Below are 15,641 nucleotides of genomic sequence, written 5' to 3' on the forward strand. Positions count from 1 at the left end.
CTTCCCTGTTTGCCATTGTTTGGCTTATGATGAGTGGGAGTTTTACTGATCTTTCCCAGCTTACTAGGCTGGATAGCCAAATGCTTTGTAATTGAGCTGTGGCAATAATTTGTAATGTGTAGTGTAGGAAAGGTGAGCAGACCCCATCTCCTTCCCTTCTTCCCCTCCAGGAAGTGTTGGAGAAAATACAGTAGTGTTGTTGTGTTTGCTAGCAGAACATGTCCAGCCTTGCATATATATTAAGGCGGGCACTTAGCCAGAAGCTTTGAATTATTGTACCCTGACATTACCCACTGTAACTTTTAGCACTCTGGGCCCATTACTTTGGCTTCCTGCCCAGTAATGTGCAATTTCCACTTACATGAGAAGATGTAGCAGGAGTAACGACTTGTTGGAGGAGGTGTTTTCATTCACAGCAAATCAGCCCAGGGCCAGCAGGTGTAAGTTTATAGACACAGCCCAATAATGGCAGCCTGAACTCTTATTTTCTGGCAATCCAACAGCAGATGGAAGGGAACAGACCTTTGCACACTTGTCATTATCCCCTGACCTCATTGCAAAGTCAAGCTCTTGTAAACAGCCATGCAAAAGCTGCATGATTTCCCTTTTTTATTCTTTTCCAGGCACCCCAGAATGCACATCAGAACAGGGCTGATGGATGCCCATCTCTACTGTCTGAAGAAATATGTGGTAGACTTCCTGGTAGAGAACAGGTAAGAAACCAAGTAACACACCAGAGTATGTAGGTATTACATATAAGGTAGTAGCAGGTATTTACATTGATATGTGGTTTACACCAGAGCTTTTAAGGGAAGATTTTTTTTCCCATTAAATCAGTTAACATAAAATAGAAATAAAAAAGAAACTGATTTTCAAAATACTTTAACTTTACTAAAAGGAATGCCAAGCTTTATGTCTGGGTTACTTATTTGGATCTTCTGAGGGGGGAAAAAAAACCCAAACCAGCAAAAAACCCCAAACAAAAAACCAAACCAACAACAAAAAAACCCCAAACAAACAAAAACCAAACAAAAAAAACCCCAAAACAAACAAAAAAAAAAAACCCAAAACAAAACCCTCCCCCTTCCCCAAGAAACAGCGCAAGTGAACACTAATATTTTTGTCTCTTCTGTGCATCCCTTCTTTTCCTAATGTATGTTCTTTTTGGCTGCTCATTTTACCAGGGCTTCCCCATTGTTAGGTTTGTGAATACATTTCTGACCTTTGATTTCCCCCACCACAGTCTGTTTTGGTCTTTGCAATCACCTTCTCTCTGCCCCTTCACATCTACCACCACTGCAGGTGGGCTATCTCTGTAGCATCCTATGTTTTTAGCTTGTGATATTTCTCTGTCAAAACTCTGAGACCACCCACTGAGAGTAAGAAAAACATCCATTTATGGAAGTGGAGAAGGATCTTAGCTATAATATTTCATGAAACGGACAAAAAAACCCCCCTGTTTGTCTTTAAAAAACAAACAAATGAACACTCCTCCTCACAGTAAGTAGTTCAGTTTTTGGAATGATGTCCTGTTCCTGGACTTTTTATAGCCCTCTCATGCCCATTACATACACTGAATGCTCAGTGAGTTCTCAAGAGTTTTTCTCCCCTTTTAAGTAAGATAAAAGATACAGGGGCTAAGTGTTGTGTTCATAGTACATTTTCTTAGCAGATAAACTGACATGTGCAAAAACATTGAGGGTGAGAGATTTATGTTAGTCTTGACCATATACAAATCTGGTGATACAGCTGGATACATGCTTGAAGGAGCTCTTCCAGAATAAGGGTCTCTGAGTGAGTTAAAATTAAGTGGAAAATCTGTGTTAACCCCCAGGGCAATTTCTTACCATGCATAAGAATAAGGCTTATCCAATACTTTGACTGGTACATGGGGGCATTGTACAAATTATTTTAGTTCCCACTTGTGTACAGAAACATGTGTGGAAGGTGAGAAAGCTTCAGGAGCAGCAGATGCTTTAAACCTGGAATAAACCATTTATTCAGTGTATTTTAGAAAGTTGGTAAGGGTTTGGAATTCTTGTGTTTCCTGTGGTAGCATGAAGCAGTGTTTACACTTTTCTTTTGTCATAATACAGCATGTAGGACTCATTTCTTGAAATCCTAGCACCTAGTTTTGCTGGGATTAGACATTTCTGGAATATTAGACATTTCCCACATTCAGTTATTTTTCCCTGGTATTTCATTTGGTTTTGAATTTAGATCTGTGGGACAAGGATGGTCTTTGTCAGTTATGTCACTCAGAGAGGCCTCTGAGTGTAAGTAGCGGTAACTTCAGATTTCAATGCTTTATGCTATTTCAGTGGAAACTGGTGCAATCTTTGACTTTGTCAGTCAGGATTTTACGTTGTATTAACCAAAGCTGTTAGAGTGAAATTCTGTTCTGGACTCTTCTAGTTGCCCCCGGATCCCCATAGAACAAGTCTACTGACTTTTTGCAAGTATGACTGACTGGGGATTTTTTTGTTATTTTCTGTAGCGAGGTCATTCTCTGTCTTCACTATTTTTTGAAGCAGAGCTGCTTTTCTGTGACACTTCCCTAACAAATAGATCATTACAGCAGCTAGGCAGCATTTCTTAAGACCTGATAGCAACATCTGGCTTACTAATGGTAGGTAGCTGCTTCATTCTCTTTATTACACAAATGCTGCTTATTCAGTCAATTGAGAGAGTCAATTGCAAGTAATGTGCTTAACTGGCAAATCTGGGGAATGGGACTTTTGCCATGAGGAATAACTTCAGCTTTCAGACTTCTGGCATTGGTGGGCATTTGCAGCTTGTTTTTCTTCTCTGAGGAAGGGGAGGACAGTGCATACCCAAAGATCTTTCCATGTTTGGCAGCAATATGCCAAGACTTTTGAAAGACTCTGGGGATGTTTCTTTTTTTTTTTTTTGCCTCAAAAGTACTGCCATCTACATAATTGTTTGGTCTTAAGGATTCTTTTTAATACGTTGGTTTTTAGTCTAGCAAGAACCTACAGTAAGATTTTGCCTCTGCAATTCCGCACCAGGACTGGAGAAGCTCAGATGCCTTGTTTAAGTTGTGCGTGTTTAAAACTAACAGCAGGGACTGAAGTGAACAGTGAAGCTCTTGTACCTTGCCAGGAAGTACTGACACAGTGTACTTCCTCAATATTACAATATTTACATTGTGTTAATATTTTAACAGCGGGGTTTGATGGCAGGCAGAACACCTTTTTTCATTGTTTGTAGCTCAGTGAAGCATTTACATTTTTTCAAATGTTTTTTTGACATACAAAAGTTGAAAAGATGTTGCCCAGCGGTAAAAAATTCAGATGCTACAACTGGCTTTTGTAGAGGAAAACTATGATTACTTCCAGGTTGAAGCATTACATGAAAACTAATGTGGTTATCTGTGTGGGATCTGTTTCTTCTTCAGTGAGTCCCAGCTTAGCTGCAAAGGTGTGGCAAGAGCAAGCTCTGCCTGGTGAATCTAGTTTGTTTATAGCTGTACCTGTAAGGGTGCACATGTAATGTGTGTGTTGTCAGTAAAGTACAGTCACAAGCAACTAATATAAAAACAGGGAAAAGAGAACATGAAATGGCTAGACCTTGGTTCTGTCTAAGTAGATAAATCTTGCTTTAGGATTTGGGACAACTTTGTTGTATGACAGCTTTGGAAAAATGCTGAATATTCAGCTCCAAGGTGAAGTCATGATACCAAGGTTTTTTTCATCAGCTTTATCACAGTCTTGCTTTGTGCTGCTAGACAGATCTTTTAATTTTGCTATGCATTTGTTTCCTCTTCTGGGTGGGATTGTTTGGAAAATAATCAGCATTTGTTTGGCAGCAGTGAGATTCTGTGATGAGGGATGTTAGGAGAGGTCAAAATACTGTTTGGTAGCCTGTAACTCAGTTTGTAGTCCTTTAATACATTTTTATGAACTATTTTAAAAGGCCTGAATTTATGATTATCCTGCCTGAAGTTTTATTGCGCTATAGCAAATCAAATTCTTGAGTTTTAAAAGGCGTAACTTGCTAGTGCCTTTGAATAAAAGTTAGAGGAAATATTCTGTTTATTAGAACCCCCTCAAATATGTATGCGCAGACAAAAATAAAAAATACCATGCCCCTAATGTAATTTAAACCTGGGGAATTTATTTTTCAGGAATGAAACTGCCTTTTCTTTCCTCTCCTAGAAGGAAAAAATGCATTTTGGCAGTTAAATCTCCATCTATCACTCATCCACTAGTTCAACACTGGATCCTAGTGAAATCAAGTGTGCAAGGGTCCTACCCTGGCCAAATCTACCAAGCGCAAACGCTTGTGGTTCCATGCTGGCTTGGGCAACAGCTGAAGAAATTCTTGCCCATAGCAGTTTATTTCCTACAGCTGGAATTTGTTCCTTCTCTTCTTTCCACACTTCTGCCTCACTAGGATATGCAGATTAAAAAGTGCTTTTTATTTTGCTGCAGTGCACTGGCAGCCTCTGCACAGGGGTGCCAGTACAAGACTGGGAGCTCTGCCCTCGGATGAAGCTCTCCATCCCTGCATCTGCAGTGGATACTCAACCCTGGTGACTTCTGGGTCTGTCCACATGAGATTCACAAGAGGTCACAGACCATACCCTGCTACTAACTGGATTTATCCTGTCTGAACAGGAACTGTGACCTTAATTTGAAGCAGCTCTTGTTGGGGCTGAATTTTCTGCTGGTGGTACCTGACCCTGGGGTTTATTTCAGCAGAGGCTTTTGATCCTTCACCAGGTTCCTTTCTTCATCAGTGAAACTAAAGTTGCTGAGGTTGGTCTTGGTAGAGAGTGTGGAGCTGTATCACACCTCTGCATGGGAGGGAAGTCAGTTAAAAATATGAGCTCCTTGTATTTAGGTGAGAGCTTTCCTTTCCTCAGCATTTCCTCTTTCAGAGCAAAGCCAGCCCGGGGATCTCGTAGGTGCCGTGCGTTGTGGTGTGGGAAGACAGGCAAGCACAGGCCATGCATGCTGCTGGAGCTGTTCTGCCAGCACAGGGCAGGGATAGTTGAAGGTGAACACCTGCACCACATGATGAACTGCACAATATTGCTTTTCTTAAAGCAATCGTTCCACGAGCTGAGCCAGCAGTGAGACAGAAGCAGAGGCTGTAGCTGGCTGGGGGCACGGCTCCACCCCACAGCTGGCGGGCCTCACACCCCTGGGGCCCTGGGGTGGCAGCCAGCACAGTAGCCAGTCCCTTTTTTGGCACTCTCCTGAGTGCTAGGTTGGAATCCTGCCTCGCTGCTGCATTCAGAGCAGATGGAAGAAGAGAGTCCTTATTCCTTTTCCCCCATGAACTTCACGTGTAGCGGAGGGCAGGATGTGGGCCTGTGCTGTGTGAGCCCCGCGTGTTGCACAGACATGCACTGGTATTTCTTTGCTGTGTGCTGACAGTTGGCTTGCTAACAATCCCAGCAAAGCTGCTACCAAGAGAAACGTGATCAAAGGGAAGTTGCATGGTGGCTTGTGTTCTGTTTTTCCTGAAAATTCCTAAAGCTCTAGCCTGGTGAAGTAAGATACCTAATTTACAGGAAGGCAGGGAGCAGATAGATATAGAGCACCCCCTTTCCTTGTAAAGTTCCAACATGGAAAATTCAAACTTGTTTTGGAAATTAAAGTCTTGAAGATATGTCTCTCTGTATGGCCTGTGAATATGCCTAAGAACATACATAATATGCGTTTATAATATATGTATGCATGAATGGCATTGTGCCCAAAGTCAGTTGTGCAGGTACAGATGACAAATATATTTGTTATATTTGTAAGAAACCTGTAGGCCTGTGGAGACTGCTGTTTCCACCCCACATTGAGGTAGACCAGAAAGTCCAAACCCAGATCAAGGCTGCCTAAAGCAAAGCAGTATGTGGTCCTAATCAGTAAGGTCGCCAAAATAATTTTCCTCAAATATCATCAGCGCAGAGCTTGTCAGGAATATGCTAATCAAACCTTAGTTACAGGTCGAGCATACAAAAAGCTACATTTAAAAATACTAACTTTGTAAATTTTAGCACTTGCCAGTTAATTAGTGCTAAAGAGCTAAAGCTCCTTGTGCAACTTTTTGCTTTTGTATTTGCTACATATTATGGTACAGCCTCCAATTGCATGACTCTGTGCATTGTTTTGAGGGCTTTTTTCCCCCTCTGTGACCCCTCTTGCTTCATTTATTGCCCAAGATATTTACTGAAGGAGATACTGTTCAGTGTTGTACATAACTTCTGTAGTTCAGGTGAAGCCTTATTCCCTGTCTAAATCCTGTTCTGAATATAAGGTAAATACTTTCCTTTTGGAAAGATAAATGTAAATACGTTCCTCTTGGTGCTCATCACTGATACTGTAATGCCCTACACACACTTCATTAACTATCTTTCCAGCATCCCTATTAGTGAAGCAGTGTTTTTCCCCCCTCTGAAAGGGGGAAACCAGGGTACACAAGAGCTGAAGTTTGAAGCATCTTTGTCTTAAGTATGCCATTTTTCAGTTGCTAACATTATACAGAGAGCTCATAATGTTGAAAAAATCTTTTCCGTTGATGATAACTGTTGCAGGGTGACAATCAGTGGCAACCTGCAGAAATTAGATTTATATTAGATTAATGTTCAGCAGCATCCATTAAAAAAATTTAAAAATCAGTTCTTCAGGCATCATTCATTTGCCTTACATCTTAGCAGTTCTCTTCTCCTCTTGCAACCCTCTTGTACATTTAACACATGTGTTCTAACAAATGAGGCAGTCATTCTTCTGCCTCATTACACAACCATGATTCTTCCCCAGGGCATAGTCCATCTTTGCATTGGGTGAAGAAGAGATTGAGATTGGGGAGAGAGGAAAAGTAGGTGTGTTTTTAAGGGTTGTATCATAATGTGAACACATGAGGTCTTAACTGAGGTATAAGCAACATGCTTATAGCTTTTCTTAATTTGAGTGCCCAAGCTGTTACCACGATATTCTTTAACTGTTTGTATATATATTTATGTATGTGATGCTTTTAGAATTAATCAGTGAGTCTACTGCAACTCTTGCTAATGGAGTAGCTGTTATCAACATAGATTTATCACCTTTCAGGTCAGCCGCCAGAAGGAGATGGGATGCTCTAAACTGCAAAGAATATCCATCTCAGCATTTATAACCTTGGCCTGGAGCATACTCTCTTTCTCTGTGGAGCAGTGCTTGTGCACTTCAATTACCTTGCAGAAAGAGAGAATGGAGCATGCCCAAGGTAGAAGGACTTCTACCTTTTAGAAGTAAGAAAACCCAAAACAAACAGGTTTCTTCCAAGCATGTGCAAACACTGTTTTTTCAGATTTAACCTGATGGAGTATGGGCACTTTTCCTGTTTACAAATATAATGCCCAGACGAAAAGACAACCCTGTGCTGTGCCAAATTCCAAGCATGGAAATGCGAGAGCTTTCCAGCAGAGCAGATGAAATATTTTTAACATGGTCAAAACAAAGGGGTTTTTCCATAATTTTGGTCTTGGAAATAGCTGAGACATTTTTGGTGATGCTATCCAAAAAATAATCAGCTTGAGGGAAACACCTGGCATGGGTAATTTCAGCCAAAACAGTTACACATTGGCAAAGTTTACTGACAGATGAAGGCAGAAATTTACACTAGAAAATTCTGGGAAGTTTTTCTTTAGGTACCCTAGTTGCACCACCTCTGAATGTTGGTCATCTCAGCTTTGGTGGAAGTAGATGACACTGTGTGTTTGCTCAGATGTTCTGGGTTCTCTATTTTTCACCAGAGTGTCACGTGCACTTTCTGACATAAGATGATCTTTGGACTTCATTTCAAAAGACTGTGTAGGCATATGTAAAACAAAGTTGACAACACACATCTTCCTCTTACACAGGAATTAGGACATTTCACATACTTTCATTGTGCCCTTCCCCCTTTTTCCCACCCCTCTTCCTCCTAAAAGCCAAGTAAATTTTTATTGCGTTTAATAATGTGCTTTGCAAATCACCATTTTGTCCTGAATCTAGTCCTTAAGAAGTTTTGTGTGTAGAAAAATCCAGTTTCCCTGGTACAGTCACCTGGGAAATGGGCAGCTCTTCCTGCAGCCAGAAGGATCATGTGTGGTACTGGAAAGGCAAGAATGATAAACAGCAACACTGCGGTCACTTAAAAAGGTCTGAGTTAGCAATTCACAGTGCCTTATCCTGGGAATGCTGAGTGCTAACATCTTGCCTGCCGCCAGGGAAATCCACTTTCCCTGGGGAGCCCTTCACTCGGGGTGCACCCCACGAGAGTCTGAGCTGTAGCTAAGAAAACAAATCAGCTTTCTGCAGTTCTTCCAGCGCCGCAGAGCTGCCTGCCAGAATTTGCCAGTAGAGAAACTCTTTTCTGAACTGAGCAAATTTGCAGTAAATTTTGTAGCCAAAGTCAGTATGATTTGTTTACAAAGTTAAACACTGGGGTTTGGGTTGGTTTTTATTTTTTTTAAACTGCTGAAATAAATAAGAGCAAATTGTGTGAGGTCATAGCACTCTGCCTTTCCAAACTGTTTCAGCTGCAATCCCAGAGCACACTTTTCTGCTCAGCTCTCCTCTGCTGTGTCCAGAGAGCCTCTGCTGGGCCAGCACCAAGAGGGGAGAGGAAGGTTTGCTGTCTCAATGCTGTGCTGGGAGATCTGTGGCCATGAAAAGAGCTGCAGCAGAGCCACCCTTCTACCCCTTGATAAAGGGCAGGGCAGTATGAGGTCTTTGGAAACTGGAGGTGCGAGTGACTGGCTCTGGAGCTCCTGCTTGGATGGCTGTGTGCTATGCTGTACACAAAGGCCCCTGCAGGTTTATATTAAGGTGCTGCCCAGACTAAACCAGTGCATTTTTTCTTTTTCCCCTCTAAATGCCTTTTTATCATTCAGGCTGTCACCTGTGTTTCCTGGCAAGGGCTGCTGGCTGGGGGAGGTCTGGCAGAGCTGAACACCCAGCTTTGGTGGTCTTTGTGTGGCTGCCTGAAAGATGGCTTAAAACAGAACCTGCTCTGTGAATACCTGCGAGTTAACATGTGTCAGCCGTGTGGCTGGAAGGTTTCTCCTTTGCTGTAAAGAGAGATTTTATAATGAATACTTTCCTTGTGATTAAAACGGATAAATAAACAAATAGCTCCTACAGGAAGTATACTGTGTGAAGACAGGGCAAATAGATTGTAGCTTTCCAAACAAGGAAGAAAAAAAGGGGGGGAAAAACCCCACAATCAACTCAACCCAAGCTCCTCCTTAGTGCATTTAATCTGTTACAATGTGAAATGGCAATTCATCTTTCCTATTTCCTTTGCTTGTCAAACATATCCAGCTGTTGGAGCTTTCCCTGCTCTCTGCTAGAAATGCCAGGATTTAAAATTTGTTGATCTCCTCCTCCTCCAGGGTATCATTACTGTTATCTTTCCATGGTACCAATCAAGCTCACTCCTGAAACCTCGGGGGGAAAAGCCCTAATGATCCAAACTAGATTTAAACACATTATGATTTTCAGCAAATGCCTTCTGTGAGAAATACAATTCCTTTTCCTGTTAGCAGACTACCTGGGAGTAGACATATGTTTGGATGTGCTGAATTGGAGCTGGTCAACTTCATAAATAACTGCAAACCTTTCTGTGAAACCATGATACTCCATAGTGCCCATGTGCCTGAGATGTCGAAGCATGTTTGCTTGGTTGTGGCTAGCACAGGTCTTTCTCGTGAGAACATTCCACTGTGTTTTATAAACAAAGATAAAGTTTGGATGTTTTTTGAAACAGTGTCTCGAGATTTGGACAGTTCAGGCCTGGCCAATCAGGCCTAGGGGGAAGTTTCTGGCTGACCAATCTGGGCGACCTCTGAAAAGTCTATATATATTGAAATCAAAATAATAAACTTCCTCTTTCTTGCCACACTGAGAACTTGGGTCCTTTTCTCTGCTAGCGGCTCAACAGCGACACTTGGTCATAGCATAGTATTCAGTGCATCCAGGCTGCTTGTAATGCATTTTTTTTCTAAAGTAAATGTCAAAATGTGTTTATTTTTTTTCCCTCTAATTGTGATTTACAGCATCATATTATGACCCTTTGGATTCTGTAAAAAAAGTGAATTTAGGGAGGGCACGAGAAACATCATTCAATCATAGAACCATAGAAATATTTAGACTGGGGAGGGATGTCTAGCAGAATCTAGTCCAACCTCCTGCTCAAGTAGGTTTAACTTTTTGTGTTGCTCAGGGTTTTTTTTTGCAGTTGAGTTTTGAAAATCTCTAAGGATGGAAACTGGCCCTTGTCCCAGGACTGTACCACTCACTGAAGAGTTGTTTTCTTTATGTCCCAACTGGAATTTCCCTTGTTGCAGCTTGCATCTGTTGCCTCTTGCCCTGTTACTGTGCACCTCTTGGAAAAGTCTGGCTGTCTTCTATATCACTTCACTTCTGGTACTGGAAAACTGTAATCAGATTCCCCCTCAGCCTTCTCTTCTCAAGGCTGAGCAAACCCAGCTCCCCCAGCTTCTCCTCCTGCGTCATGTGCTCTTGGCCCTCTTGGTGGCCTCAGCTGGGCTTGCTCTGATCTGATAATAAACCTTAAAAATTGTTAACTATTTTTTCCACTGTTTGATGCAGTTTCAGTTTCCTTGGGTAACATTCAGTCAAGTTGACTTTTGTCTTCACTTGAGATGTGAATTTGGAGCCAAAAAGAAAATTATTATTTGTTTACTCATCTTTGTGTGCTTTTTTCCCCCTTTATTTTTTTTTTCTTAAATCATCGCCACTTGGATAGTATCACCCTAAGCATTCATTTGTCAATGCAGTACATTTTCTGTACCCATCACTACTTGCATGTAAGATAATACTTTGGGCGAAGTTATTATCTTGCCTTGCTGGACATCTCCCTGTGAGGATACAATTGTTATACTAATATATCATCTATATTTCTCTTGCAGTGGAAAACATAATTCCCTTGTATTCTGCATTCAGATCATCTGAATGTACAATTTTCAAGATAATGTTTTCCTTTCTATGCCCCTCTGTTTTGCCTCTAAATCTCTCTTCTTCCACAACACCTCAGTCACTGATGCATCCTTCTGAAATGCTGAGTCCCCTTTTACTGACAGGTTGAATTTGGGTAAAGAAAGAAAGCAATTATTGTTTTCCTAGTATTTCACTTTTTTCTTAGAATTTTTGTATTCTAGGTGTTAGTTCAATGTTAAATTTCATTGTGGCTTAGCCAGGTAAATGAAACATGAACAATAATAAGTGTCTGTAACCCTGTTGCTGACTTTATTATTGCATTGAATTATTGTGGTGGGAGACTTTTAACTTCCTGCATATAGATGGGACAATAAATGCTGCCAGTGATGATAGGGCACACATGCATGAATAGAGTAGCTAAGAAGTATCTGCATTAAGTTAGTGACCCATCATTCGCTTAGTGATGGTACTCTGAGTTCCATTTTGAATGTGATAAGGAGCCTAGAGCATGAGGTAAGGGCTGATCTTAGAACAATCTTGAATCAAAGAGGAGCAACTGTGAACTTCTTTACTTAAAGTGGAAAAATGAAAAAAAAGGTATATAACATTTAAAATAGTCTATGGGAAATGCTGAATGCTGTCCAGTTAAGCTACTGGGTTTGAAGAAGTCCTAGAGCTGAATGGAGAGGAGGAGTGATATTTCCCCTAAATCAAAGATTCAGAGATGAACTGTAGCTCACACAGCATTTTACACTGAACTTTTATGGATTAATACCACCTGGAAAGAACATTATGAATAAAAGCTGTCTCATGAAAAAGAGGAGATGGGGTTCATTGGCCCAAAAGCTTTCAGAGTACTTCAAGAAAGGATAAAGTGAAGACAATAAAAGTTCAGTGTTATCACAGACATACAATCATGTTGCAACCTCCATGGTAAAAAGAACAGAGGAGTTGTCCTACAGGGAGGAGGTGGAGCAAGGATTAGCAATCAGTATAGAGGATAGGAATTAATTAAGGTAGAATGATTGCTGGGAGAAGAGTGTAGAAATGCTGCTTGTGTAGGTGGAAGCAGGATTGAGTTGCACACCAGAGCTTCCAGTTTATCGCCCAGACTCCTAAGAGAAATTAATCAAACTGAGGATAGGTCCATTTAATTGCAGACCACCAAACACATGATCTGCATGGAGAAACAGCCAAGTCATGGACATCTACAGTGCCTGTAATGCAGGCTCATTGGAGTGGGGTCCAAGAGGTTACCCATGTGAAGCTACAGCCATGTCTGTATTTTCGGTCACTTACATGTTTTATACAGGCAAGTCTGAAGTGTTAAAATCTATTTATCTAAATATATAGTTATGCACCTGAAGTTTACATAATTCATCATTTTATGGATACATGTCAGCCTTATCAAATGCATCGTGTATGTGTGTTTGTTTAGGCAAATTGTCAGAATGCCTCTGTTTCTTTTTCAGAAAAGGAGCCTAATTTCAAAGGCATTTAGAAAAAAGTTGGTAACTCAGACGCAGATGGCTGCAGAGGCGGAGGTGGGAGAGAATGGGGAAAGATGAGTTCTGGCAAGGAATCACATTTGTTGCAGGTGCGCTTGTTTTAGAAGAATGGGATGCTGTCTGGGAATGAATGAGATCCATTCCTCAGCAGCATGTACAACCTGCCAAACACCCTGGGTGGCCTCCGACGGCCTCAGAGACTTTTGGTCAGAGAGAAGTTCTAAAAATGTCTAAACTTGCTGGCATTCCCGTGCAAAAGCTGTGTTAGTCGGGAGCTGTGGGGTGTTCCTGGCTGTTTGGCAAGTGGGCAAAGTTAAGGTTACTTAGGTGACCTGAGCTGAGTGTGCAAATGCTTTCAAAGGATTTGAGTATGTAATTGAGGAGTTTTAATTTCTGTGGTCAATTTTTCAGAAAGCTGCCTTGTTTCCCAAAGGGCTTTTTGGCAAAAGTGGAAGTTAGATCCCTGCTCCTTTAACTGCATCCAGACTTGGTGGAACTTGAGAACAGCTTTTTATGTGGTTTGCATCCATACCATCCCTCTCATACTTTGATCTGATTCCTCTCTGTGTTACAGTGTCTGTGACTGTGACATGCGTGTCTTCTGCTTTCCCTCCATCATCTGGAATGTGGGGTTTTGGTGGTGATTCTGCAGTTTTGGGAAGTCATTCATAAACTTGAGTCTGGAAAGCAAAGCTGTGCAGTTTTGCTGGCTTGCTGTGTAATGGCTTTTGAATGAGTCATGCACGTTCTTGTGAGCATTGAGAGTATGTTACTGTCAGGCTTGAATTGAAGGTTTTAGTTAAAAAATAGTATGGAAAGACAAATGAAGCACAAATGCAGTCATGTGGAATTACCTTTTAGTAGAACATTTCTCAAAGTTTCCTTGTCTTCTCCCTAGGCTTTTAACTCCAAAACTAAGAGACACTGACAAATAATTAATTAATAGGAAATTTTGGCAGGGCGCGAGAAATATATTTGCTCTTTTTGTGATAAAAATTTTGAGAGTAGAACAGGAGAAATAGAACGTAGCAAAATATAACAGATGTTTAATGCTGGGATGAGTGCTGCAGGTTATTGAATTAGGTACAATTAATTGTCTGGTAGTTTATTGGCTTGCCTGGGTACTTTAGAGTTTTCCTTTATTATGTTTGGTCTTGGGTACACCAAACAAAGGCAAAAGGATTATTGCAAGATATAAGGGCAGAATTCGCCTTCTGCAGCGATGAGGCACACCCTAGAAATTTATCGCTCGATTTTTTTTCCTTTTGTATGTAGTCCTTCTTTGCTTTCTCCGCATTCTTAGCATGTCTCAGAAATTCCAGCATTTTTAGTAATGAATCAGTGAGAAGAAGGGGAAAAGTCCTGTAATTGCTTTTTCCATTGTGCTTGTTAAAACGGCGTTGTGGGAAATGGACCCAAACACTGTCTTTTAAGTGTTGTTGAGTCTGAGGCAGGTGGTATTAACTCAGGACTGCATTAACTCTTTTCAAATCTCTTTCCTGTTTCCTTGAGGAAACATGCCTGGTGTATATATGTGGCATGGGCTGTTTGCCTGCCTCTTGCATTGACATTTTAATTTGGTCCATGATATAAATATCATTTCCCTAATCCCCCCTGCCCTGACCCTGTTTTGTCTTTTCTTCAAAGTGAGTTGACTTTTTTTTCTTGAAGGAGGGGGGAGGAGATGGGAATGGTAGCTGGCTGCTCTAGTTTGGAGCATTAAATGCTCAGGGAAAAAATCTCAGAGTAACTGTTGTTTCTTTCTTTGTATTCACATGGAAATTTTTAATCTCCATCAAAGGATCAGGGGAAAATAACGTTGAGATTCAACAAGAGAGCCCCCAGCTTACATGGAATTTTTAAATGTTATTTGGCTTTATCCTTTAAACGATGAGAACCATGAACTGTGTACCTACAGGGTTCAGAATTAACTTTTCTCTTTCTTCCAACACACCCTCTTCTTTTTTTTTTCTTTTTTTTTTTTTGTTTTTCCCTCCTTTTTTCTTACATCTTTGTTGTTCTGCATAAACATGCAACTTCTTTCTGGCAAAAACTGTAAATTGCCTTGGGATTTGTTTAGTTATATTTCTGTATACATTTCTAACATTAATTATGAGCACCAGTCTGGAATACAGCCTCATGTTCTTTTGATGTGATCTGAAGAATCTCTGTTGAAGGCCATGGAGCTAAGATCAGAACCCAACCCAGTGTATGCTTGCATAGCTGTACAAGAGCTAACATTTGCCTGTTAAATATATATATATATATACAAATACATATAAAAGGGCTAAAGATCTGCTTGTTTGTAGTGGGGATTCACAAACACTATCTGCACCTGTAGATGTGGTTGATTGTGCTAACAGTGATAGCAAGGGAAACCCCCTGCAACTACCCATGGAGGGTAACAGCAGATTTCACAGGTGGGTGCTGACAGCAACAGTAGATTTCATGCTTCATCACAGATTAATAAAACAGGGAGGATATTAAAATGCTAATACTCATTAATACTATTTTATGGTGTTTAACATTAAACATGGAAAATTAAAATGAATGACAGCCGGTAAATGGAACTGACAGTTGTGTTCAGGGTGTCTGAAGCTGGTGAGAACTAGCTGCAGGAAGCAAAAGCTGTGGATGCTCCTGTTCCTGCTGTGGATGCTCCTGTTCCTGCTGTGGATCAAGCCAAACAGCACCTACTGTTACCTAGACTTGTGCAAGGTCACCTAAAATTAGACTCAAATAGACTCTTCTATTATTGTAAAATATTTTACGAGAATTTTTCCTTTCTAATTGGTCAGAACCATTATTTTCTGTGGCCTATGACAGAGTCTTCAGCCATACATACATCTAAGAGCAGAAATCACAGCCCACTAAACAATAATTGTGAAATACCTTTTCTTCTTCTTTTTAAGGGGTCTGTATTAGTTTTTTTCTCCCCAAACTCTTCTTGTGTTTCAGTTGGCTACATTGTTCTTCATTTCTTGCTGAAGTTTCAATAAGCTTCATCCCAAAGGCAGTTGCATTTCAGCAACAAGTAAAAGTTGGTCCTCTGTGGGCCATAATGTAATGTAATATAATATAACGTACATAGATACAAACTTAATTCTGCCATGTTGTAGACTGTTTTAAGTTTATTTATGGTTAAAAGTCTCTGAAAACCTCTGCATAGCTGTGTTATAATATGAAG

At 40.7% G+C, this 15,641-nt stretch overlaps 1 protein-coding gene across 1 annotated transcript in view; it reads left to right on the forward strand.

The window, feature by feature from the left end:
* The window catches only part of EIF2B3 (eukaryotic translation initiation factor 2B subunit gamma), a 98,478-nt gene that overhangs the window by 48,774 nt on the left and 34,063 nt on the right, over positions 1-15,641 (forward strand). The window contains exon 5 of the mRNA XM_085067751.1: positions 624-713. Within this exon, the coding sequence (XP_084923877.1) occupies positions 624-713 (90 nt within the window). The remainder of the gene's footprint in view (positions 1-623; positions 714-15,641) is intronic.

The sequence above is a fragment of the Lichenostomus cassidix genome, chromosome 8 (assembly GCF_008360975.1).
Source record: "Lichenostomus cassidix isolate B80296 chromosome 8, HeHo_3.0, whole genome shotgun sequence".
Lineage (NCBI taxonomy): Eukaryota > Metazoa > Chordata > Aves > Passeriformes > Meliphagidae > Lichenostomus > Lichenostomus cassidix.